Raw genomic sequence first — 23,863 nt, forward strand, 5'->3', positions numbered from 1 at the left:
CCCAACCCCCCCTTCGTGGCACACCCTAGTATCCCTCAGGCTGGAATAATTTCCTTCTGGCTGCAGAGTAGCATCTGGTTCCACATCAGCAGCAGACAGTGGCATGTGTAGGCACTTTTATGTCTGCATGCATGGTACTGGCCATGCATAATGCACTGCTGCATTCCAGAGATCGTGTCACTATTGAATGGTGGTTTTGAGTCAGCGTAGGCGAAGGCAAACACTGGGTGTGAAACTGTGTTCTGTGTCTTTTGTTAAGCACGTTCTGAGAAAATATTTCAATAATAGTCCACACCCTTCAGGGTTTGGCTGCTGTAATGGTTTTCATTCGCCGCTATTGAAGATTGCAAGAGAGTTTAGTTGCAAGTTAGAAAGTGTGACAACCGTAATCGCGATAATGAAACTGTATACAGGAAAGCTGTGAAGATTCCCAAGGTGCTGGCCCCCGCAGCTATGACTGATAATGCTGAGAGAGCAGGAAGCTTAGTGATCCGGCGCTGTCATGCTATCGACAGCTTGTTTGATGTTTTGAAAAGGTTCCCAGCGTTGTGTTCCTGAGAGCAGGGAGCTGGGAGGTAATGGAGTTGGGAGACGACGCCTACATACAGTACATTCTGTCGCTGCGGAGAATATCACGGTGTGACACAGCTGACAAGAGGAGGGCATCTTTCATCTGAGATAAAGTAGTCGTTCTTTTGTCAAATGCTCAGCTGGGTTTGTTTAAAGAGGATAGTTTTTCTTTTGTCAGCCTGACGTCACTCAACGTTTGATAGTTCACTGACTGGATAAACAGGAAGAAGTCCCAGCTCCTCTTATTTATGTCCCCAGGATGCAAACTGTCTTCGCTGTTAACCTACGTGTGGAGTTTTTGTCGCCCGGGGCTGAATAAAGGAGTGCACCGGCTGAACCTGCAGTCCCCATTCACTCCTTAGAGAAGTGGGGGAAGAAAAAAAAAAGGGGGGGCTCCTCAACACTCGTCAACAATAGACACACTCCCACAGATGCACACACAGTCACTACCCTAACCTCCCCTTCCCCCATCTTCTCTCCCCTTACCCACCGCCCCCCACAAATTGTCCCCCTCCCCCTCCTCAGCGATTGTGTGCACTGAGGCTTTCCAGAGGCGCGATCTCAGGGCTCTCGCTCTCCGCCGGTGAGCAGTGTTTGACTGCTGCGACAGGGAGGAAAGGGAATACGAGCAGTTTCGCCTTACGCTCAGATGGAGACAGCCTGTCACTGGCATGTGCCAAAGTGAAATAGGTCTTGAATGCGAGCCCTGTCTCTCCAGCCTTTGCAGCATCTTGCGTTCCCTTTTTTTTCCTTCACCTTCAGTGTTGATCATGCTAGATGGAGAGAGAGAGAGACAGATTGCTCTTGACTGGTGAGCAGAGAGGGAGGAGGTGACAGGCTGGTTGTGCTGGATGACCAGATTTTATTATATTTTTTAAACATCTGTCATGCAAACCTTTCACGACTGTACCAGTAATAACAGTGTGTCTGAGCCACGTTGGAAGAGCTTCTGTACCTGCAGGATCTTCCCACTCAGATTATGGTAAGATTCACGTCGCACACAGCTCCGGCTGTATGCTGCCACCTAACAATGATAGATATCAACAGAATTTTATTTATTTATTTATTGTTTTGCAATAGAAGATGCCTGTCAAAGCTTGCTCTGTAGGGTGGAGAGAGTGTCCAAAATGGTGCATGCTATTTTTACCCAAATCTCATATGTGAGGTAAATAATTCAATGTGCTGGGTGTGCTGGGGCATGCAGCAAGGGAGTTTCCACATTACCTTATTTGCTTTTTGGCTGTTCACTCTGGCTGTGTGAATTAATGGAGAAACAGAAAAGGACAGTATCTTATTTATGGAAATCGGTGTTTATTGGCAGACGTGGAAAGTGTTCGTCTTCTTACAAGCTGTTCATAAATCTCCCCCCAGGTTGGATATTTAAATTTTCCTGTAGCTTGCCACAAGTTGGTCTCCTTATCTGGGTATGAAATCCTTGTAGAAACAATGCTGGGTTTTGCTCAATTTAATGTTAATTTGTTTAGACTGCAGGTGGATCACACGTCTTCTCACTTCACTTCAAAGCGTGTCGTTCTTCTAGCTCTGAGCAGGTCCTCTTTCTGCTTTGCATGTGTGGAAACCACCGGTCTTTTGGCATTCGTGTCACTTATTTATGTTTTTATTTATTTCCCTCACCACTAGCTGCTTAAATCTAGCAGCACAGTTACCGAGCCAGGATCGAGGCACTGCATCATTGTTTGCACGAGGAGGAGAAGGCGGTGTAATTTGGGGCTCTGGGTAAGGAACTCCTCGCTTTTGCAGGAAAACACCAAATGGGTCCAGCACCACAGTGGGCACGAGGTAGTTTCATACTTGAGTGTCTGCCACATTGTGCAAAACTGTGGCCTCTTGCATATTTGGAAAAGTCCAGTGTTGTAAGAAAATGTTATTTTGGAAATACTGGAAGGAAAGCTGACGTTAGATTTATCCTGGTGTCATGGATGAGTTCAGAATTATCAGCGACAACTCTGTTTGTTCTGGAGTCTATTTATCCTTTTTGGAAATAATTTCAACAACAATAACAACAGCATCTGAGGGAGCAGAGGAAATGGCCTCTAAATTGATTACCATCAATTACTTGGTTGTATACAGACAATGCACAAGATGGACTGAAGTTCAGTGAACATCTGTATGAGTGATGAAGGAAATCAATGCATCAGAGAGGGAAAAAAGATGGATGGCAGATGTAAAGTTTAGAGTTCAGGATGGAGGTGAAGAGTAGCTGTTTGCATAGATAAAAGGAGCAGGAAAAGCCACTGTCCACTCACTGACTGGCTGCTACTGGTGCCTCTGGGCTTGAGGCTGATTTACGATTGGATTGGGTGGGGCAGAGACCTTACCTTCACCCCCCCCCTCATGCACATTTAGCTGCATATGAATTGGTATTTAATGTTTATCTGCTTACAGGAGCTAAGTCCCACTCCTGCAGGTTGTAATCTGTGTCACGTTAACACATAACTGAGTATAATCTATAAATCTGATGTGCTGCTATCATAATCTTTTAAGGTCAGATAAGCTGAGGAGCTAATGCCAGGTTTGGAGATGGAGCATCAGCCAGCGGGACACAGACAGGATACGCCTCATCTGATCAGCTTATTAAACTTTCAGATTCAGAATCCTGGCAGCAAAGTTAATCTGCTGATTTATGATTTATGTGCATATGTAAATGTGCATCATTAGAGGGGCATTATCTAAACATTTTTTTCAATAGATTTGTATGGTATTTTTTAACACCTTGTTGATAATTATCTTTTGACCTTTTCATAAGGATGATTGATGAATTATTCATCCTTTGATCCTGGATTATAACCAGCCCCACTGATTCATAGTGTCTGTTCACTACCCGGTGGGCTCCTTGGTGCACTCTATTTATGCTAGCTAGCTGGCTGGTTGGATGCTTTGGTAGCTATGGAAACAGTAAAGCTGAACAGACCAGGCCTTGCTTGGCTAATTGTGAGCAAGTCAAGTGTGTCTGCAAAAGTCAGATGTTCCCCAGCACGGACTACATGTAAGATGGTTTTTGGGGTTTAAAAAAAATTTTCTCCACAAAATTTTTGTCTTTTGGAGCCAAAGATGTGCTGAACTTTTTCACCCAAGAGAAACTGAGATGCCTGTTAATATTCTGAAGATGTCATTGGTCAAAAATGCATAGCTGTGTCTTTAAATTACATAATTTTGCTACATCTGAAATGGATGGCAGTTCTTTTTTTTTTTTTAATTGACTGTTAAAACACATCTTACATTTGAATACATTTCTGAAATGGTGACTATATATGGTGTCACCCATTGAATTACTGTTACTGAATTACTATTATAAAGGTTAGCAGTTGTCAGTTTTGTTTTGTTTTTTATTGAGATAAGTGACCAAACCAAGTCAAAGTGTTAAGCTAGCTGTTATTCAATGCCTATATAAATACAAAGTGGAAACTAGAGTTAAGGCTGTAGCTCATCTGTTTAAAGGTTTATTGGATTGTGCATTTAGAGACATTCGTCTGCATGCCTTGATTGTAATCAGTAGTACTCATGAGGTACTGCTGACTTCCTATCAGCTTGAAGCAATCTGGCAGTTCTCCTCTGACCTCTGGCATCAACAAATGAACAACAGTGCCGGATTCAAGTTCACTAAAATCACCTTCTCATGCAGCAAGTTATCTTGCCCATGTCGGCATGCCAATTTAAAATAAATATAAAAAGAAAATCAACTATAGTATGTTTGTTGTGGGTGTGAAATGATTACGATAGACCAAAACAGCATTTTTATAAACATGTCTATTTCTGGTGTAATGTCAAATATTTTATCTTGGGAGTCTACAAGGATCAACTTGCTTGGAGTCACCCCCAAGTGGTCATTTGAGGAACATTTGAGGAACTGCGGGTACCCGATTGTTTTTCTCATTTCCGATGATTTACTCTAACCCAATGTTGTTGTTGTTTTTTTTTAACCTCTCTTGTAGACGTGTACTGCGACCTTAGCCCCGGGCGTCTCGCTCAACCGTTTCAGCTGTGTGAAGGAACGTGAAAAGAAGATTTAATGAATCAGTATTCGCTAGCCGACGTGATGACGGACAAGTAAGTGACTTATTGTTATTTCTCTGGAGAGCACGTTCATGTGTAGGCGTGCAAAGAGCTCACAGTAATCAGGCGTTTTGTTTGAGTGAGAAGTAACCAGATGATGCTTGTTCCTGTGGTTATTTTGCTTTGCACCAGCTTGTAGGCATTCCTGTAAGTGTGTTAACCGTGCAGAATTCAAGGAGGAATGGGTTCAGATAGCGCAGAGAGATGTTTGATGTGGTTTACGGTAAGCAGTGTTGGTAAAAAGACAGTCTGCTTGGCCCCTGTAGATGTATGTCATTTGCATCGGGGGCTGATTTGCATTTTCGTTCGCTGTGCTGGTATGTTGCTGTTGCTGCTAGCAGCTCTTTATTTCCCTCACAAAACACAGTCGTTTAAAGGGTTTTCAACCTTTTTCATGCTGCCTCTTCTTTTGCTTATTCTTTGTGTTCTTCATTTTGTTTCCCTTCCCCCTTTTCATTTTGCAGGTTTCTATCTATACTTGTCTGTCTCCTTTTTGTCTCTTTTGTCCACTTGGCCTTTGCTTCTCACTCCAGTGTTTGTTGGATTTGATCTGCAGAGATCTATAGAGAATTTGGGTGCAGTAGGAAAAATAATCTGCTGTCAGCAATCATTATAGGCGGAATAAGTGGTGCAGGTCAGTCAGCTGAAAGGGATGCGCACAAAAACTGCATAAAATAGGTCAAACAAGGCCCAAACTATTATGTGCTCGAGTTTACCAATTTCTCTTTCTGTTTTATAAAGCGACAGAGGGTTATATGCACAGAGTACAGTTGATAAGATTATGTTGTTAGCTGTGGGTCAGCAACTCCAGCATCTCTCCACTTATTGCTAATGCACCTGTTAACCCTTTTGAAAGTGCAACAGGAAAAGGGAGGGGTGGATCTGGTGAATCACGCTGTCTTTATATGAAGCAGGCCTTCGGGTGTCTTCCCTGGTTAACACTGGCGCTCTGTAATGTCAGCTTAAAATATGCATTTAGTTTAGTAAATCCAAATAATCCTATATTTCCCCAGAAGGGAATTTCCCTTGCAAATTAGAAGGTTCCCTCAAGGATGCATTGCAATTTTTGCCGAGCCAGACGTTTTTATAATGATTTGGATGCGGTATAAAGAAGAGAAGATATTCTTGGAAACTTTATTTTGAAAACAAGACGTGGCAGAGTTTTTATTAAGCCTCTGCTGCACGGAATCAATTGTAGCGAGGAACGGGGAGTTTCTAAGTAAGAGATGATGATATTGACAAGCTGGATGAAAGGTATCCCAGCAACCAGAAAGTGGTGGTGGTGGGAGGGTAGCTTATTGTGTGCTAGATGCTCGCCCGTGTTGTAGGATGATTGTTTGACTGGGATGAATGATAAATGTTATGTTGAAAGGAAGTGAGGGGAAAAGTTGGAGGACGTGCCCCCCGATGGTGACGGCGAACAAAGCCTCCCTCAACATGGGTCTACTTAAGATTCACACAAAGGCAGAAGAAGATGGCCACTTATTTTCTCTCCAACACACACACACACACACACACACACACACACACACACACACACACACTTTTTTTTTCTTAGTTCACTCATGAGCAAACATTTACACATAGCTGGATACCAGTGGACATTCCTGCAGATGTGTGCATTCCACTTGGTATTCCCAAAGTCAAGCTGGCCTCTGGAAACGTGTTTTTTGGATTATTTATAATTTTCTGGCATTTGTTTAATCGAAGAGCTCTGATCTGTGTTTTCCAATCAGATTTTCTGCTTGAGTCAGAAGCTGATTATCCATGTGTACATTTGCTCTAGTATCCTCAGACACAAACATGTTTCAGTTGCTGGATTTTCCTTTGGTACCAGGATGCTCTGGGATGAGGAAAGGTTCTAAAGCCAGATTTGCTCCCTGGTGCTTGGAGGCATTTTTTTTTTCCTGGTTAAATTCAAGCCTGCATAATCCCTTACAACACACTGTTTTGTGTGTGTGTGTGTGTGTGTGTGTGTGTGCTAAAGTCTAGAGTCTATGTTCTGTTCACTCTGTGTATATTGAGTAAACAGGAATTTCACCTATTTTCTTTTCCCTCTTAAAAGAGTTGCATCAGGGTTGAATATATTACATCACATAGGAAGGACAAAGAGAAGCACAGTGCCTCAAACACACTCCGATACAGACAGAAGTGCGCTGAGTGTAAGCTCTTCATTGGGAATTGCATCTCCATCTGGTGCCTCTGGTCTTTAAGGAAAATGGGGACAGCAAGATAAAAAAAAAAAAAAAAGCATTGTTCCTTAAGCCCTCAAACCATACTATCCGCTTTCTTTATGTAACTGTTCCTGTCTTGTTTTCCATAAGGAGATTCCTCCTACTCATTTTTCCTTGCCCTTCGCATCTGTTCTCTTCCCTTTCTACAACCACTGTGTGAATTTGCTCTCTCTCTCTTAGCAAAGCCATTTTTCCCTCTCTCCCTCTGTTGCTACCATTTTCCTTCCATCCCCCACCTGTGGTGGTGTTTGCTGACAGCCTTGTCAGAAACTTTGGATGTTTATAGATGGACAGTAATGGTAGCTGCACAGTGTGCATGTGCACGAGGTTGACACATGCACATTGACAGTGTGGTGTCTATTTATGCGCTTTGCTTATCTGTGTCTAGGCCCCATGTGTGTAATCATGTCAGTCTCAGGGGAGTGAGGATGCAAGCTGGTTATATGCTTAATGGCTGCTTACAGTAAAAACCACAGTGGCACCAGAAATGTGCTAAATGTTGCAGCCTTGTGAGTAAAGATATTTAAGGGCACACCACTCTGCAATTTGACTTCTTTATTGGATATTTATTATTAAATGTTTTCTAGTTTCCTCCAGCCACCTGAATAAAACAGGGGATAATACTGGTCTTTGCTTGTGGAAGTTTGTGCACAATTCGATGAAGTTCAGAAGAAGAATCCTGATGACTTAAAAAATGGCCAGACCTTCCGTCCAGGGTGACATTTGTGGGTTTGAGGAAATTGTTTCAACAACTGTGGGATGAACTGACAATAAATTTGCGCAGAAATTTGTTTCCTTTTCAGGATGAACAGTTGCCAATTTAATGATCCCTTCATTTTTCCTTTTTGCCCACCAGTTGGATTTATCACATACTTCAAAACTAATAACACTTCCATCAGCTGCACTTTGTGGTAATTGCAAATGTTAGCAGAAAAACATACCAAACTGCTCGGAATAAGCATTTTTACCTTGGGAAATATGTTAGCATGTGGAAAGGAGCTATTCAGAGTAGCTTTGTGCCAAACCTATGTGTAACCTAATAAACTTTGTTTGATGACTCACCAAAAGCCACTTGCATGACTGGAGAGTTACTGTGTACTTTTATGAATGGGAACTAAAGCTGATAAGGCATGCCATAGACATCTGAGATACTTAAAATACAACTTTGGGTTTGGCTTGAACTTTTTACTCGTTGAACTTCTTGCCAGTTTAAACTTTTATGACACATGCACTATGTGGGGGGAGAAAAAAAAGCTACTGGGCCACATTACACCTACAGGAGCTGCTCAGCCATAGAAAGCCATTGCATGAAGATCCCGGTGCACAGATTTTTTGCCAATGTTAATGAGTCTAACAGAGCACGGGCAGTTTTTACACACTTGGCAAACCTCATTCTGTATCTTTTGCACAATCTGACAGTTCATGGCTTTTGAAATTCTTCCACAGACAGTTGATTGTGTAATAACAGTTGATTGTGTAATAACTAGAAGGGAAGAAATTTTGCAAACTGACTTGTTGCGATGATGGCATCCCATTACAGTATTGCGCTCAAGTCTGTTGAGCTCTTGACAACTACCTTTTCTTTCACAAATGTTTGTAAAGATAGACTGCATGGCTAAGTGTATGATTATTATTTTTTTTATACACCTGTGGGAGTGGGACTGAAAATGTCTAAATTCAAAGATTAAGCCATTTGGCCCAGTACTTTTGTCCATATAGTGTAATCTGAGAGTTCATCCAGGAAGTATTTGTTTCAAAGTTCCTGAATTCATTACTGTTACCAAACGGGGAGAGAGATCTTGACAAGACGTTCCAACAGTAGTTCAAACTGAGAAAATCGGGTGTCACAGAAGAGTGGGGTCAGTATGTTTACCATTAGCTGAGTTCCTGAAGTAGGGCTACTAAAGCGTTTGCTCTGGCTTGAAGAGTCTTCAAAAGGACACTTTAGCCCCATCCTCATTCAAGTCCACTCATCAATTTAAAAACCCTGACATTTCCATTTCCTCTCCGTCCGTTCTCCAGACCGCTGTGTCACCAAGGGCATGTTTCGGGGCACTGGCTCGGCTTGCGCCCAGTCTCAACATCCTGAATTGAGACATGTGAAGGCGTGGTGTCAGTTGTGTCATTGAGGTTTGTGGGTGCACGGTTTAAAAACTTTGTATCAGCTGTCACAGGGTTTTGTGGGAGCAGAGGAAAGCCAAGTCAAAGCGCTTCCTGAAGATGTCGAGGGGGATGCACCCTTTGGCCTTCGGCTCATCAATCTTGCGTCTGTCATCTATTCCCAGTTCTCCATTGATGCTGTCAGAGAGTCAGGGAGACGATGCAGCGCTCGTTTGTATACAAGCTTTTTTCTGTTTGGTGGTCTCGTAGTGAAAATTAGTTAAGAGTGGAAGAAGAGGAGAGAAATTTCTACTTGAGGAAAAAAATGTGTCAAGCAGACTAAATTTTGCCCGACCTATCCCACCCCATTGCAGAATACTGTGGTCTCCTCTTTAACAAATATCAAACCCAGAAAGAGCAATAATATGTTGGCAATGCTCGTGCAAATCTAAAGCTTTATTTATGCGATCAGAGAACTAGCCATGCTTGTAGTCGTCACTGCTTAACATAATCAGATTATTCTTTTATACAGTAGTGTAGGGGGCCTCCATTATAGTAACTTACCAGGCAAATGCTAATGAATCTGCATATTTGGGTTGATTTAGCTGACCTGGATTCATTCGAGGGGAACATTTATCTCCTTGTTCTGAGATAGTTTGGGACTTCTCCAGCAACAATGTCCATTCAGCTTTAGTCTTTTTTTCCCCTTGTTGTGTTGTCGATATTTTCTTGCGTTTTTTTTTCTGAAGAGAAATTTGATTCTTTTTAAGAACCTGTTGAAACGGACCCAGAGGCACATATTGAACTCTAGTCAAAGCAAGTGAAACTCTAAGCCGAGTTTAGAGGACTGTGTGAATAAAGCTGGTCTACTCGTGTAGGAAGAATTAATTCAGCCTGTTTTCATTTTGCTCAGAGAAGCGGTGCGAGGGAACCGACTGGAAAGTGTTGTGAATGGAGGCCCACCCATCTGTTTCAGGGACAATAAGAAGATTTCTACTTTCATTCTTTAGACTAAAAAAATCGTATTTTTATGCACTAAAAAATAAAAGGGAAATAATTTTCCACCTGGCTGCATATTATTCCCTAATGTCTGTGTTATCTTTATGTTTCGTTAGTGATGCACAACACCAGGGCTGAGACTGTGCGAAACTTCATAAGCTCTTTAAAAAATATCAGCTCAGGGTTTTTCCTCATGAATACTTTTCTACAGTTCTTTCAACTGTGGAGTTTCACTGTTTGCTACTTTGACTGTTCTTTCTAGTGGTTTAGAGGATACTTGATGTACTTTTTAAAGTACTGACCAGGATTTTAGTAACGTTTGAAACAATCTGATGCACTGAGTGGCAGCACAACAAACAGCTACGCAGTCCAGAGGAAGCAGATGGGTTAAGAATTTAGCTTTTAATAAGAAGTTCACGAAGTAGACAATGAAGCATAACCAAAAGGTTGACCTTTAGTGTACATTTACTGCTCCTAGAATTCTATTTAAAGTACTGTGCAAAAGTCTTAAGGCACTCATGTTTTAATATATTCTAGTAAAACAGATTAGGCAAGCTTTCTTCAAGTTTCTTTTAACTTTCTTCAGGAACAATTCCCCAGGTTTCTGGAAGGATATTCCAAAGCTCTTCCACAAACTGTTCTTTGCTGGATTTTTTTTCCTATTTCTTAAGGACGTGGCTTTCAGATACTGTTCATCTGCTGCAGATAGTGTGACATTATTTTTTTATTTTTATGTGTGTAGCTTTGAGGCCTGTCACTTCTTGCTTGTTCAGTTTCCTCAGATTCGTTCAAAGGTTGCACACCAAGAAAAGTACCTCGTCTTTGGCATTTTTCTCAGCTCTAACTGAAGATGACGTGCTTTTTGTAACAGGCTGCTGGTAACAAAGTGCCTGAAGATTCCTAAATTGTCATGTGTAGAGACAACACTGGTTCTTTGAGTTAGGTGCCTTTTTTATGCTTGAGTGATTCAGAGGTCAGTGTTAAGTGGCTTAACAAACAAAAAACATTCCTTGAAAGTGCTGCGATACAAGGACTCGTCTGAAAATGAGGGGAAAAAGCAGCCAGTGTCCAAAGACAAAATCAATCAATCAAAGACAAAATCTGGCTTCTTGGAAGGAAAATTTAAAAAAACAAACAAACATAAAACAAGGGTGGCTCAAGACTTTTGCACAGTCCTGTACACATTTATTGTCAGATTAAGGTGTTTTAACTGTGAACCTCTGTCTTTCTTTAATTCACAGAATTAATACCATTCCCAAGAGCCTCTACTGAGCTTTACAGTTCAGTGTTAACATGCTAAGCTAAGAAAATGGCCATTGTCATTGTATGGCATTGTAGCATTTACCTCAAAGCACTGCTATGGCAAAATACAGCCTGAAAGCTGTGGACTTAAATTTCTTTACTAAAACTTATGAAATTAAAGGAACAGATTTAATTTAGCGTTTTGTCTGATGCAGAATTAAACATTTTTGTCGTTTTATTAAAGTGATGATTCTTTAGAAATTATGCAGAACAGAAGTTATAAGGTTTTGAGGCTTGGCCGTGACGGATGAGATTAGCACACACAAAGCAAATAAAATTCAGTGTGGAAGAGCAAATACTTCTTTATTTACATGTGGTTGTTTGACATGCAAGGCTGGAAAGGAAGTGGAACCTTAGCTGAGGTTAATGGTCATAACTGGCCGCTCACTATTGGTTCTAATATGATATCACCATGATAATACAGTCTTTGTGGATATTTAAGTTGTTATATAATTGTTTTGTCTTTTTAAAAAATGATTATCCACACGCGTGCGCGCGCGTGCGTGTGCGTGCGTGCGTGCGCATGTGTGCGCGCGTGTGTGCGTGTGTGGCTATTGCTTCATCTTTCTATAAATGTTATTTACTGTCATTCTGAATATACAACATGGTTTGCATTGAATCATCACTATATCTGTGTCACCATGGTCTAAAAAAAAAAAAAAGACCTAGCCACATTGAACCTTCTTCCTCTTGTAGGCTCTCACACACTACATGAATGTCATGTCTGATCTCTCTGTCTTCTTCCCCCCCTCCCTAGCTTGAGAATTTTATAATTCTCTCCGGAGGAAGAGCGTCGCATCCTTTAAGGATTCACAGGTCAGAAACTCAACTCCTCTCCCTCCTTCCCCTCCCTGTTTGCTGTGCAGACCAACACTGCACTGCTCGCTGGCTTGCAGGCTTCAACACGAATGCTGCATGCTTCTCCAACCTTCTCCAACCCCCTTCCCCTGTAACCACTTTGGGGCTTTACTGTTTTTTGGTGTGTGTGTGTGTGTGCGCGCGTTTCCCTTGCATGATCTCACTTGGACAGCCTGATTCTGATTTGAATCCTTTTGTTTTTGCAACTTCCTTTTTTCCCCCACCCATCATTCCCTTGTGCTTTCCTCTATGAGATTCGGTGTTTCTTTGCTTTTCCAGTCGTGATTCTTCTGTTCTGCGTCTGCTTGGAAGCAAGTTATCGGTCTGCGTTGCCTTAATTACTGTTATCTAATGATGCATGTAGTGACGGGTATTGTGTACACATGCAACTAGCTTTTCACTCTGGCTTTACTCAGGCCCCCCCAGACAGCAATTGTCCAGTCACAGCTTAGCTACCGTAACTAGGCACGGCAGGTCTGTCAAGCTTTGAATTTCTCCATATGCCAAAGTGGTGTCCGGGTGGCTGAAGATAGACAGAAACTTGGCACCTGAAAGCGTTTGGAGGGTGGTGTCTTTTTATCAACTTTCTGAAACTTGAACAGGAGAGCAGAAGTGTTGTTTTGGTGCTCTGCATGTTTAAATGCTAGCGTGCCCAGCTTCACTACCTTTCTAAGCAACTTTCAAAGCTGTGTTGAGCTTGTGGGGTTACGGTTTGCAAGAGCAGCAGAATCACCAAATGGGATAGAAGATGCAGGTATACTAAAATTAGTAGCCATAGCGTCTTTTTCTCTCGTCTCAAAACCAGTAAAGCAAGAATAAACTCTTCTTTTGTTACTTACAGACCCGTAAGTAATTGTTTGAGCTAAAACGTGTTCATTTATAATCTGAGACCAAAGCTAAAAAGAAGTAGTTCATTTTTTTTCTTTTTAATTTTCATGAAATTAAATGTTTCTTTCTCTTGAAAAATTCCTCACTCAGTGTTCGTTCGTTCTGCTCGTCCCTGCTCCACCTGCAGTGGTTGCAGACTCGACAGACTGTTTGAAAACCACTTCCCTTAAGAAACTGCTAAATGTGAGAGTGAATGTTTGAACCACAATCGCCGCAATTTCATCTCGGCTCTAAAACGTACACAAAATACACAAAGTTAGCGTTCCAGGTAGGGAGGCCTGACGAGATAAAGTCTGAAAACATCAGCTGGCAGCATGGAGTGAAGTCACAGGAGCCTCGCTCCCAGCAAACTGTCAGTACAGGATGCGTCGCTCAGCCACACTCGATTATGAAAAGAATCCGAACACCTGTGGGATGTTTGCTTTTCCCCCTCAGCAGCTCGAGGCCTATCAACATAATGCAGTTTCCAGCCGCAGCCATCAGCCCGCACCTCTTTCAGCTGTTGTGATCAACACCAAAAGTGCTTAACAGAAATAGGACTGATTAGCAAAGTGTTGACAAATGTTCCGCTCACCAAAGACATGCATTAAAATGGTAGTTTATTCCTGTAGAGGTAGTTTTAAATCAGCTGTGATCTATTACCGAATTTGTAGCGTTACAATCCATTTTGGCTGGTGAAAACATTCGTTTTTGTGGGGGGGTGTTGTTTCTTAAATCCTGTCCTGTTCGGCAGCTTTTTGCTATCAGAATTATGATCTGAATGCACTGTTGTGCCAAACACACTGCTTTTCCGAAATGAGCTCTGTAGGCTCCTCTTGTTCATGTTTCTTTTATACATTTATTTATTATTGTTATTTCAGTTATTATGTTATATGTATACTTTAGATAGGACAACAGTCACATGATAAAACTATCTACAGTGTGCATAAGGCCAGGGGGCGTATGGCGGTCGGTTGAATATTTAAACATTTGTTATAATTAAAGTCAGCTGGTGACAAATGGACCTTTTGTATTGGATTTATTTTTAATCTGCTACTTTCACTGTAAACTGTGTAGCGCCACTTGTGAGAAGTGAACACTTGACCTAATTCTGCAGGCCAGATCACGAGAAATTGGTGTGAGAGGAGTTTGAAGTTTTTCTCTTGGCTCCGTGTTTATCCCTCTCCGAGTGCTGCGAAGGAAACGGTGAAATTGGTGTTTTATGTACTGGTTTGCCAAGTTCAGGAGGACACACTGTTAGTGTTGTGGCATCCTGTGGGCGATGGGATGAGTTTTCACACAGCACTCCAAAGGAGGGTTTTGTCTATGCCGGGCCAAAATTACCACCGTGAAATCAGTGCCTGCTGAAGAGTGCTTTGAGAGAGAGGCAGAAGAGAAAGGGGTCCTCTTTAAAGGCGGAAGAAAATATAGCAAGGTTTCAGTGATGTTTACAGCTAATTTTGAATGTTCCTTGACTGGTGGGAAACTGCAATTTGGAAGATTGTTTGTTTGTTTTGGATTTACCTTATTGCACTCTTTAACCACTTAACAGAAAAAGTCATTAACATGTTGGCTAACATTAGCTGATTTAAAATCCAGCTGCAGAGAAGTATCCCACTCTGGGTGCTGTTTTAAAAAGGTGGGGTTTTTTGTTTGTTTCTTTTAAACTACAACCAATGCAACTACCATTCACGAGCTTGGGACCTTCAGCTGGGCTTCCCAAAATAGTCTCACAGTATGTGCCCCATCACAGCAGCCTCAAGGAAATTACATCAAGTGAAAGGTTTATGATTTTACTGCGAGCGGTGGCTTCTGTGTGACCCCAAACTATATTATAGATTGAAGTTATTCACCTCAGACAGAGTGGCAACACTTAAAAAATTAGATGGATTCTCAATGCAGCACTTAGCATTTCTTAATAGTTTGGTATTTTGCACTGTGTACCAATAATATTACCATTGCTGTATTAAAAAAACAAACTCTGAACACTTGTAAATAATGACAAAAAACAGCAAATTTCAGATTTGTAATATATTCTCTTGGTGATCACCAGAAGTTCCTTTTTCTTTTTGCCAGTACAGATGTCAATAGTAAAACTCCTCCACTTTTTCCCTCCTTTTAATTAAAAGAAAAAGAGCCTGGTGATTATGTTTTCATGTTAGACTACAGAGGCACATTCAGTACTTGGACAGAGAACACCACACAGTAATCCTTGTTCCTCTAGTTAGCTTACTTCACTTGCCTGTATGTTTATAGGGAAGTTTTTCCAGAGCCATGTGACTTAGGGAAAGGGCGTGTTGTTTTTAAAAAGCTTGCCATCGGCAGACTAAATATACCCTTTACTGGACCTGACCCCTCATTTGCCTTTGCTGTGGCCACTTTAGGTCGACAGGCTAGCTCAACAGGGGCCCTACAACTAGTAATTATATAGGAGGGTTTCCATTTTGCGTCCCCTGTATAGTGTTGCCTTCACACAAGCTCTTTTCCTCAATTTAGACATTTGGGTTGTCATCGATGGTTTACCTAGAATTTAATTCTACCTTGTTTAACTAAATGAAACCCAGAAATTATGGGTTTTTAGCCTGTTTTTGGTCAGAAATGAGGACAGTGTACACTTTGTCAACATTCAGTCTTAATGTAAATGGATATAGTGAACCCTGCTGATACATCCTGCTGATAATCCTTGATCTTAAAGCCCCCCCCCAGCACATCCCAGTGAGATCACCATGGACAATGTAGAGTGACTGCTGTATCATCTGTTGCAGTTTTAAGATGATTTTTTTTCTCCCATATGACCAATAGTCAGCTGTGCCGCAGAGGTCGTACAGCTGTTCACTGGCTTTCAGAGGACTTTGTTAAATTAATGGGGCTTTTACTAGGTGGCTTTGTAAGTCTGAGCTGTAGGCTGAAGTCAATCCTCAGTGAAATCCAGATGGCTTGAACCATAACTACAGCTTGAACTGCTGTGCTGATTTATCCTGAAAAGTTAAGCAAATCGCATCCAAGTTAATCACATCAAAGTCTGTTTGCAGGATTGGTGGAGCAATACTTCATACATGTCTGACTGTTCACTTTGACAAGCACAAATCTTAGCTTGAGAACCAGCAGTTCAAGTTGAATTATTGGTAAAATGGATACTGGATACACTAAATTAATAAAGTTTAATTAATTCAGAAAAATAAGGCAAGCTTATAGGAGTGAGCTACAACAGCTGGGTTAACTTTGAGTAATAACTATAAACATAAAGGATCACTCATATTAACTTAATCCGGTTGTTCAGTGATGACGTGACGAATCCTACTTCCGGGTAGGGCTGCTCGATTATGGCAAAAATGATAATCACGATTATTTTCACTGAAATTGAGATCACGATTATTTGACGATATTTATTTCGTCCGCCAGAGCTTATATTATTTTTTTACATGCTGTAGTGCCATTTGTGGGAGCATTTCAAGTTGCTATACATCAATACAACTGTTATAGCCCATATTTTAAAAATGTGTATGCATTAAGTCCATAGTAACTACATTAATTGCAAAAAAGTGCAATAAACTACAAAAAAAATTGAAAATCGTTTTTGTTTTTACATATATTTCTACTTGGAGAAATTTAAGAGGTTTATCCCTCAAAACTTTAAATACAAAAAAGTTGCAAGAAATCCTATGATGCAAATCCTATGATGCAAATTTGCAAAGAATATGCATGTGCATCAAAATAAACTATTTCCAGCAGTGCAATTCGAGTTCTAAGGCCTACAAGTAAAAAACTACATTTTCCGCAAAAATGACGTCACTTGCGATAGTTCACGTTGGTCTTTTTCAATGTGGGAAGTGTTAAGAACAGCTGATCGGATCGGCAAAGCGTGTTTCTGGAATATTATGTTTTTGTTCCTGCAAGCGCTTTTTATGCAATTTTTGCAAAGCTTGACCGAGGACAAGCTGATGGCATAAGATGTAAGTACAACTCCTCCGGTTTCATATGGAAAAATATTTATTGTGCTAGCTTAGCGTTCAGGTTCTACAGGGATTTAAAAATAGTTACACAAAACGAGCATGCTGCTCTGACCGGCTTTAAAGGTTTAACAATAACAATGTATTGAATAATGACTTTAAAAAATAATATAAAATAGTGTGCAAATACTGATAACAGTGCAAATGTTTGCAATATAAGAAATAAATGAAAAATGTAAACTTTGCAGTGTTGCTCTGTGGTGCAGCTACGACACCATAGCAAAGTTTACACACTGTGTCTACTTGATCCACGTCTGACTCCGCGAAGCCATAATGTTTCCACACCACTTAAGTTTTTTTTTTTTTTACCTCCCTTTTCAACCAACGGCAGTCCACTCCTCTCCAAATAACTTCTGCTTAGCTTTCCGAGCTTCCCTCGGGTCCTCTTAATTGTTGTGACGCGTGTTCGAAATGCAGAGCAGTGCGCTTGATTTGCCACATGGAGCAGCGCGAGAGTAAAGCATGAGGGAGGGGCTAATAATCGGCTCAGTCATTTTTAATGATCGTTGAAAGCCCAGATCGTAATCGTGATTAAAATTCGATTAATTGAGCAGCCCTACTTCTGGGTCTAAAGTAGTCTGCGTTTAATATGGCTTTTGTGTTGTTAACATGTTTAATGTTATGTATTTTCTTCTATTTAATCTCCAAAAACTTCTAAAACAGTCAGTGATCACTGTTGACCTCCCTCGGCTTTTATTACCACTAATCATTTATTTAAGCTCAGTTTTTAAAACCTTACGATGTAACTACAGCCCAGCCCATGCAGCAGTATATGAATGACTAACCTCGTATTGTGGATGGATTATCTCAGTTGTTCTCCTGGCTGAAGTTTGGTCCTTTTACAGCATCCTGCCATGCGATTACATTTGTTCCTGACCACGAGAACACTCACGTTAACTTTTATTGAGTGTAAAAAAAGTTAGCTTGTTTATATTATGCTAGCATAGCTGTGTCGCTAGCGGTCACGTAGCGCATCATTATATACCAGCTAGCCCAACTTCAGTAACCCTACAAACGTCACTGCTGTTTAGTTTTCTGTTTTCATTTATGTTGGAAGTGATAACAGAGCTGTACATTTTAATTTGTTTCCGAAACCCCGCAGTCAGGACATGCTATATTGTATTCAGATAGAAGCTAGCGAGCTAACTTCCTGCTAACTTCTAACTCCGTTAAATGTCATAAATTCCGTTTTCATGGATGCCTGGATGTTAAACTCAATTGTTGCACCTGGTAGAGCAGAACGCTGATCATTTTATTAAAGATGAAAGACTTTAGACAGTTTTTCAACTCTCAGTAATGCCATAGTGATCGTTTGATATATGAACCTGCAGCGGAGTTTAGGCCCAGACACGGCTAGTGACGTCAGACTTAACGACCGGATACAATGTGACAAATTACAGGAGTTCTGTTTCAGTTAATTGGAATCACACACCTTAGTTCCCTGAATAAAAAATAAAAATGGAATCAGGAAATGTTCATGAAAGCCCACAAACATGAAACCACATTACAAATGCAGCATAATTAAAATGGAGATCCTGACATTACGTGAATTGTTATTTCAACTTTTCAAATTAATAGAAAAGAGTAGGTGTGCAAAGGTCATTATAGGCTAGCAACTAGCTGTGAAATAATGGACATTCTCCATGTTTTCCAGTAGCCCAGAACGCCGTCTTTGTGTATTAATTGTACTTCTGTTGCTGCCGCCCCAGACACATCTGGCCAGTTAATGGATTGGATGTACTCATGTAATTCATAGTGACACCTTTTGGTTCGCTTGGAAATTTTTCTCTGTGTGAAAAGAAACCATATCACAGGGAAAAGGTACAACTTTACAAACTCCTCAACTGATTCAGACCCGAGTAAACAAACAAGTGCAAACCTGTATTAACTGTTACCTTGATTTGTTTTTTACCCTTTGATTTGACCTTGATAATTGCACTCAGTAGACCAAAACAACCGATACCCTTTGGAGGTCATCTTTGTTTCCAAACAAACTCCAGAGCAGTTCAGCCTTGATCTAATCTTGATGTGACACGAGTACATGGTGTTGGCTGCAGATTTAGCTGGCCAATATGGCCAATAAGCAGACTGAATGCTTTCACGTGATTGGTAGTGACTCATTTTGGTTCACGTGGAAACCAGTTCAGGGAAAAAAGATGCAAGTTAACAAGCTCATCAACCGATTTGCACCAGAGTAAATAAACTCTAGTTTATTTAGTTTAAATGTCCATATATAAATTCAGTAAAAAACAGTCCATATATTTAAAGCGCGAGATGTTTTACAAGGAAAGCATCTTTAATAAGATTGTTATAGCCCTGTAATGCTGAATCAGTGCTGTAGTCTTTTAAGATGACTCCCATTAGTGTGGGGAAAACATAAAACAGGGGACAGAATATATCTTTGATCATCTGATCGAAGCGTAATAGTCAGCTGGAGCCAGTAGCGTGTCTGTAAAGCCTTGGCCATCTCAGAATGTCAAAATCGGTTCATCAGCCTGCGAAGCTCACGCAACCCAAAACTCAGATACAGCTGGCAGTATTTTAAGATGGGCCCCACGGTCCCTGTCAGGTTTAATAGGAGCAATTTAATGCCTACGGATGGCATTATCATGTGTGCATGTGAGCAAGCTCGTGTTTCTGCCACATCTATTGCTAAACTCCTTTTAATCTGTAAATGACATTGAAGCAGACGTCTGTCCCCATCAGTGTGTCATCCTCTGTGGTCTCTGTATTTTGTTTCAAATACAAGACCTCTGGCTTATTTTATTTATTTATTTTTTTAAATACAAATATGTTTCACAATAGCACGACAACATACAGCTGAAGTTATTAAGAAATACCTCGGCCATAAAGAAAACCAGATGGTTTTGAAAGAGGAGAAGAAGAGAAACAATTTTTTACATTTTTCTTGCTGGAACCAAAAAAAGAGGTTGAAAGACTCACTACTTCTCCTGCAGTATTGATCAGACTTTAATCAAACTTGCACGCAGTGATAATTTAATGGTTCTTCGCTCAAGCTTAAGGTCAAGGTCACATTAGTCATTTCATGTGCAATAATATGTGAAGGATAATGTGTGGTGAGCTAATAGGTCACCGATGCGGTTTAATCTAAAAAATGACGAAAGATTGGAATGCAAATTGTGAGAACTGTGACTTGTTGAAGACATCACCCATTGCTTTAATGAGGTCATCCTCACAACAATGCACAATAACTTCTCTTCTACGATCATCCCATTGTTGCTAGATGACATAAAATGATAGGGCAGGTCTATTAGCAAGCCCTGTGCAAAGCTGCCTCGTTATCATGCACTCTTAGTGCTGCGTTATCATTATTCCCACAGCTGGGTGGATACTGTACAGATGGTCCTGCTGATTACGTCTGCCAAGAAGGGTTTGTGATTGGTTTGTTCTGTTTGTTTCACTGTCTGTTAGTGGCATTACTTGAAAAGTTGTGGACTGGAGTCCACAGCTTTTTGAGTATTGGAGTTGGAGATTGGCCCGTGCTAGAAGTGTTCTGGGTCCGGAAATTATTGGAAGGATTCTTTACTGTTGTGAGATGGGGCGTTATACTGAATCCTGAAAAAAGACATTCTCCTCACAAAATGAGCTACTTAGAGCACATTTCCCATTACACAGTTTTTGTGCGTGGTTAGGCACATTGGTGTAATGGCATCAAACGGAGCAGAAAAAAATGAGTTGCAGGCTCTTGACGTCCTGCGGCAAAGGAAGAAGAGCATCTCTGTGCATTGATGCTGATGATGGGTGAGTGCATGGAAATAGATCCAGCAAAGAGGGGAAAAAGAAGTGAGGAGTTGGAGCTGTTGGCAGGCACTGAATGTCCAATTCCCTCACGTCACCCTCGACTGCGCTCTGAATCTTTGCCCCACTCTCTGCTCACAGGATGCGGAGCCTCTTGTCTGCACTCTCTGCATTGGAAATGAAGCGGCAAGTGGCAAAGCTGCCATGTGTGGCTACGTGACAAGTCGGCCTACCGTTTCATTAGAGAGTTAGATGTCAGCCTGTTCTTCCAAATCGATCACGAAGGATGAGTCGGGGTCTTTGCTGACTCAGCTCCACCTCAGACACGGATCACAACAGAATCTATCGCTCACAATCACTGAGTGAGTAACTCACAAAACTATGGCAGTAAAAAAAATTTCTTCTGTTAACATACCCATTGATAGCGGACGTCTACATGCATTACTTTTTGTCAATGCAAAAAGTTGCTCTACAGACAAAAAATGTTGACTACTTTAACATTGGAGTGTATAGAGATTGACTCACTACTGCAGCAGTGTTCGAGTGGCTCTTTGAGGAACTGCAGTTTTTAAAAATGTTCACTTTAAACACACAAATTAAAAAACAAAAACTTGCAGCTTGTTTTCCTCAAGTGATTGGGTTAAGCAAAATAAGAAACGGAATAAATCAGCTAAATAAGATTACACATCTTTGGTCCTTTAAAAGAAGTGCAAACATACGTTTTACTTTCATTTAAACTGACTTGAATTTGTTATTTCTTCTCCTTTTACTTTTGCTCAGACATTCAAAGTTCACACTGCAGATATGCTCAGCTTCTGTTTCTGCCTCTCTGTTCTCAGTGGGCCGCCTGCCAATATTAGTGCCCATTTAACAGCACAGTGCTGGGAACCCCAAGGCCCCAAGCAGGTGTCAACCTCCCTGCCCAGCCAAAGGAGCTGAGAGGGGAACACAAAGGCCTCAAAGAGACTTGCCAGCATGGTAACAGTCTTAAATATCCCCGGCCAGTATGGCCACTCCTCTAAATCTCAAAGCAGGAGAGAGTAGCTGCCAGTATGCGCTTTCTGCTACTGTAACACTGACTCTCAGAGGGTTTTGAAGCTTAAACTTTGCCTTTGACTCGGAATAGTGATGGGCGGCATCGGGAATGCACAGATGGAGCATTAAACGTATTTGGAGGCTTTCATTTATGGAATTTGGTATGAGAGGATATCTTTCAAAGGCACAAAAACCAAAAATTCAGCGTGCCTGGGGTCTTCAGCACAGATTAAGCATTGTTATCTCGTCCTTTCACACTGTTGTTATGTCCGTCCTTTTTGGTCGAACATAGACAGTCTCAGCTGCGCTCATCCAGCAGTTTGTGTTATCTTAATGGGATGCATCCAGAGCTCCTGAGCTTGTGTGATCTTTGAAAACACTAGTTTGGCTCTGGGCTTTCCTCGTGGGTAAGCTGCCCTGGCATTTAGACATTGGCAAGGCTGTAGAAGACCGGGATGAGAGGGAGAAGTGATGTCTCTCTCTCTCACTGTTCATTGTTGGCTGCTCTGCAGTGATGATGTGGATGTGATGGGGGTGGTGGAGTGGGAGTAGAGTGGAGGCTACTCTCATCTTCAGTAAACAATAGGTCCTTGTGTATTTGACCCCCTCTTTAGCAGAGTGGAGTCCATGGCTATGCCTGAAGCCGGGATGGAATTCCATCTTTACCAGATTAGGTTGGTGGAAACCTCCCCCCCCCCCCCCCCCCCCCCCCCCGAAAAAAATGGGGGGGGGACCTATTATTAAGAGGGCCATGGCCTCTGGGGCCATTTGTTCTCATTTAAAACCAAATCAATAATCAGTTATTATCCTGCCTCTTTTTCTGCAGCTGGGGGTGGGCTCCATTGATTGGCTGTATGTGCTGCTGTATGATGCATCACCCCCTCCCCCGAATAACTAATTACTAACCTATATTTGAGTTGAATGTGACATAATGGTGCTTGTAGGTCATTAAAAGGTAGTTGACAGTGATTTATCTGTTCTTTGAGCTTAAACGATGTTCTATCATTTTAATTAAAAGGTCTAAAATGAGGACAAACGACCCAATAAAACATTTATGCACATTTTGCTCAAAGTGGCGCCTTGTGGGTATTCACTTGAAATTTAATCCTTATCTTACGAGACATCTGATAACCCTTAATCGCATTCCATGCGTGACTACTCCACCCGTTTTTTTAATTTTGGTTTTGGTTTGTTTGTTGCGGTGTTGTATGGGTGCTTCCACTTCATTCATCGTGCCGTTGTGCAAACCAGAAAAACCGGCTTTGTGATCAATACGCTTCCGTAGGAGACGACTGTGCAAAGCACCTGACCCACCTGCTTCCTGTTTACTACAACAATACTGGCTTTAGTTGAACATAACACAGGGAATGCAGGCCTCAGTAAGCAGTCTGCTCCAATTATGTAAAAGAAGGGTTAAATGAGTGAGACAAAGCAGGGTACCAGCGAGTTGCACGCGCCCATCCGCCAACAGGGCTCCGGTGCTTGAGCTTTGCAATTGCATTATGTCCGTTAATCACTTTGAGAGGTAATGTTGTTTCCGTGTTAATATTTATAAAATAAAATCAGGTAAACCAGCTTCCATTCATGTCAGAAAGAGTTTGGTTGGCAGTCATAATATTGACCTCAAATCTTGCATTTTTTTTTTCCGTTTTGTCCCCTGCAGAGCAGTAAATTTGGCAATCGCTGCGTGTTTTACAAGCAGGATTGAGAACAGATTTAGAGATTTATTTTAATATTTTACTTAAGCTTTAAAGCTTTGCTTTTTTACCCCAGCTTTGCTGCTGACCTAAAACTGCCAACTTTGAAATGTGGGTTTGTTGAACTGTAGGATATTAACCATTTCAGATTTGAAGGAAGAATCCCAACAAAAAGACTGAACACACCAGAGTATTATTCGTTATGCTAACATGACACAGCATTTCAAGGAAGAGAAGCGGCGGCAATGTGTGACTTTCAAAGCTCAGAGCTGCACACAAAAATATGATTTGTTTGGCTTTATTTCATGTGACAGTGTCAGCCACCTGAGACAGGCCTGGAAACGTTTACATTTACGTA

At 41.3% G+C, this 23,863-nt stretch overlaps 1 protein-coding gene across 6 annotated transcripts in view; it reads left to right on the forward strand.

The window, feature by feature from the left end:
• sema4d (sema domain, immunoglobulin domain (Ig), transmembrane domain (TM) and short cytoplasmic domain, (semaphorin) 4D) overlaps positions 1–23,863 on the forward strand; it is a 41,270-nt gene that overhangs the window by 3,190 nt on the left and 14,217 nt on the right. For 3 of the 6 annotated variants that reach the window (XM_076886570.1, XM_076886573.1, XM_076886572.1), the window contains exon 2: positions 4,524–4,638. In XM_076886570.1, coding sequence (XP_076742685.1) covers positions 4,601–4,638 — 38 coding nt within the window. In that variant the 5' untranslated portion in view covers positions 4,524–4,600. Of the gene's footprint in view, positions 1–1,133; positions 1,553–4,523; positions 4,639–12,036; positions 12,096–23,863 lie in introns of those variants that run through there. The other 3 variants (XM_012918786.5, XM_012918785.5, XM_076886571.1) reach the window with 3 other exon arrangements.

Source organism: Maylandia zebra, linkage group LG7 (assembly GCF_041146795.1).
Source record: "Maylandia zebra isolate NMK-2024a linkage group LG7, Mzebra_GT3a, whole genome shotgun sequence".
Lineage (NCBI taxonomy): Eukaryota > Metazoa > Chordata > Actinopteri > Cichliformes > Cichlidae > Maylandia > Maylandia zebra.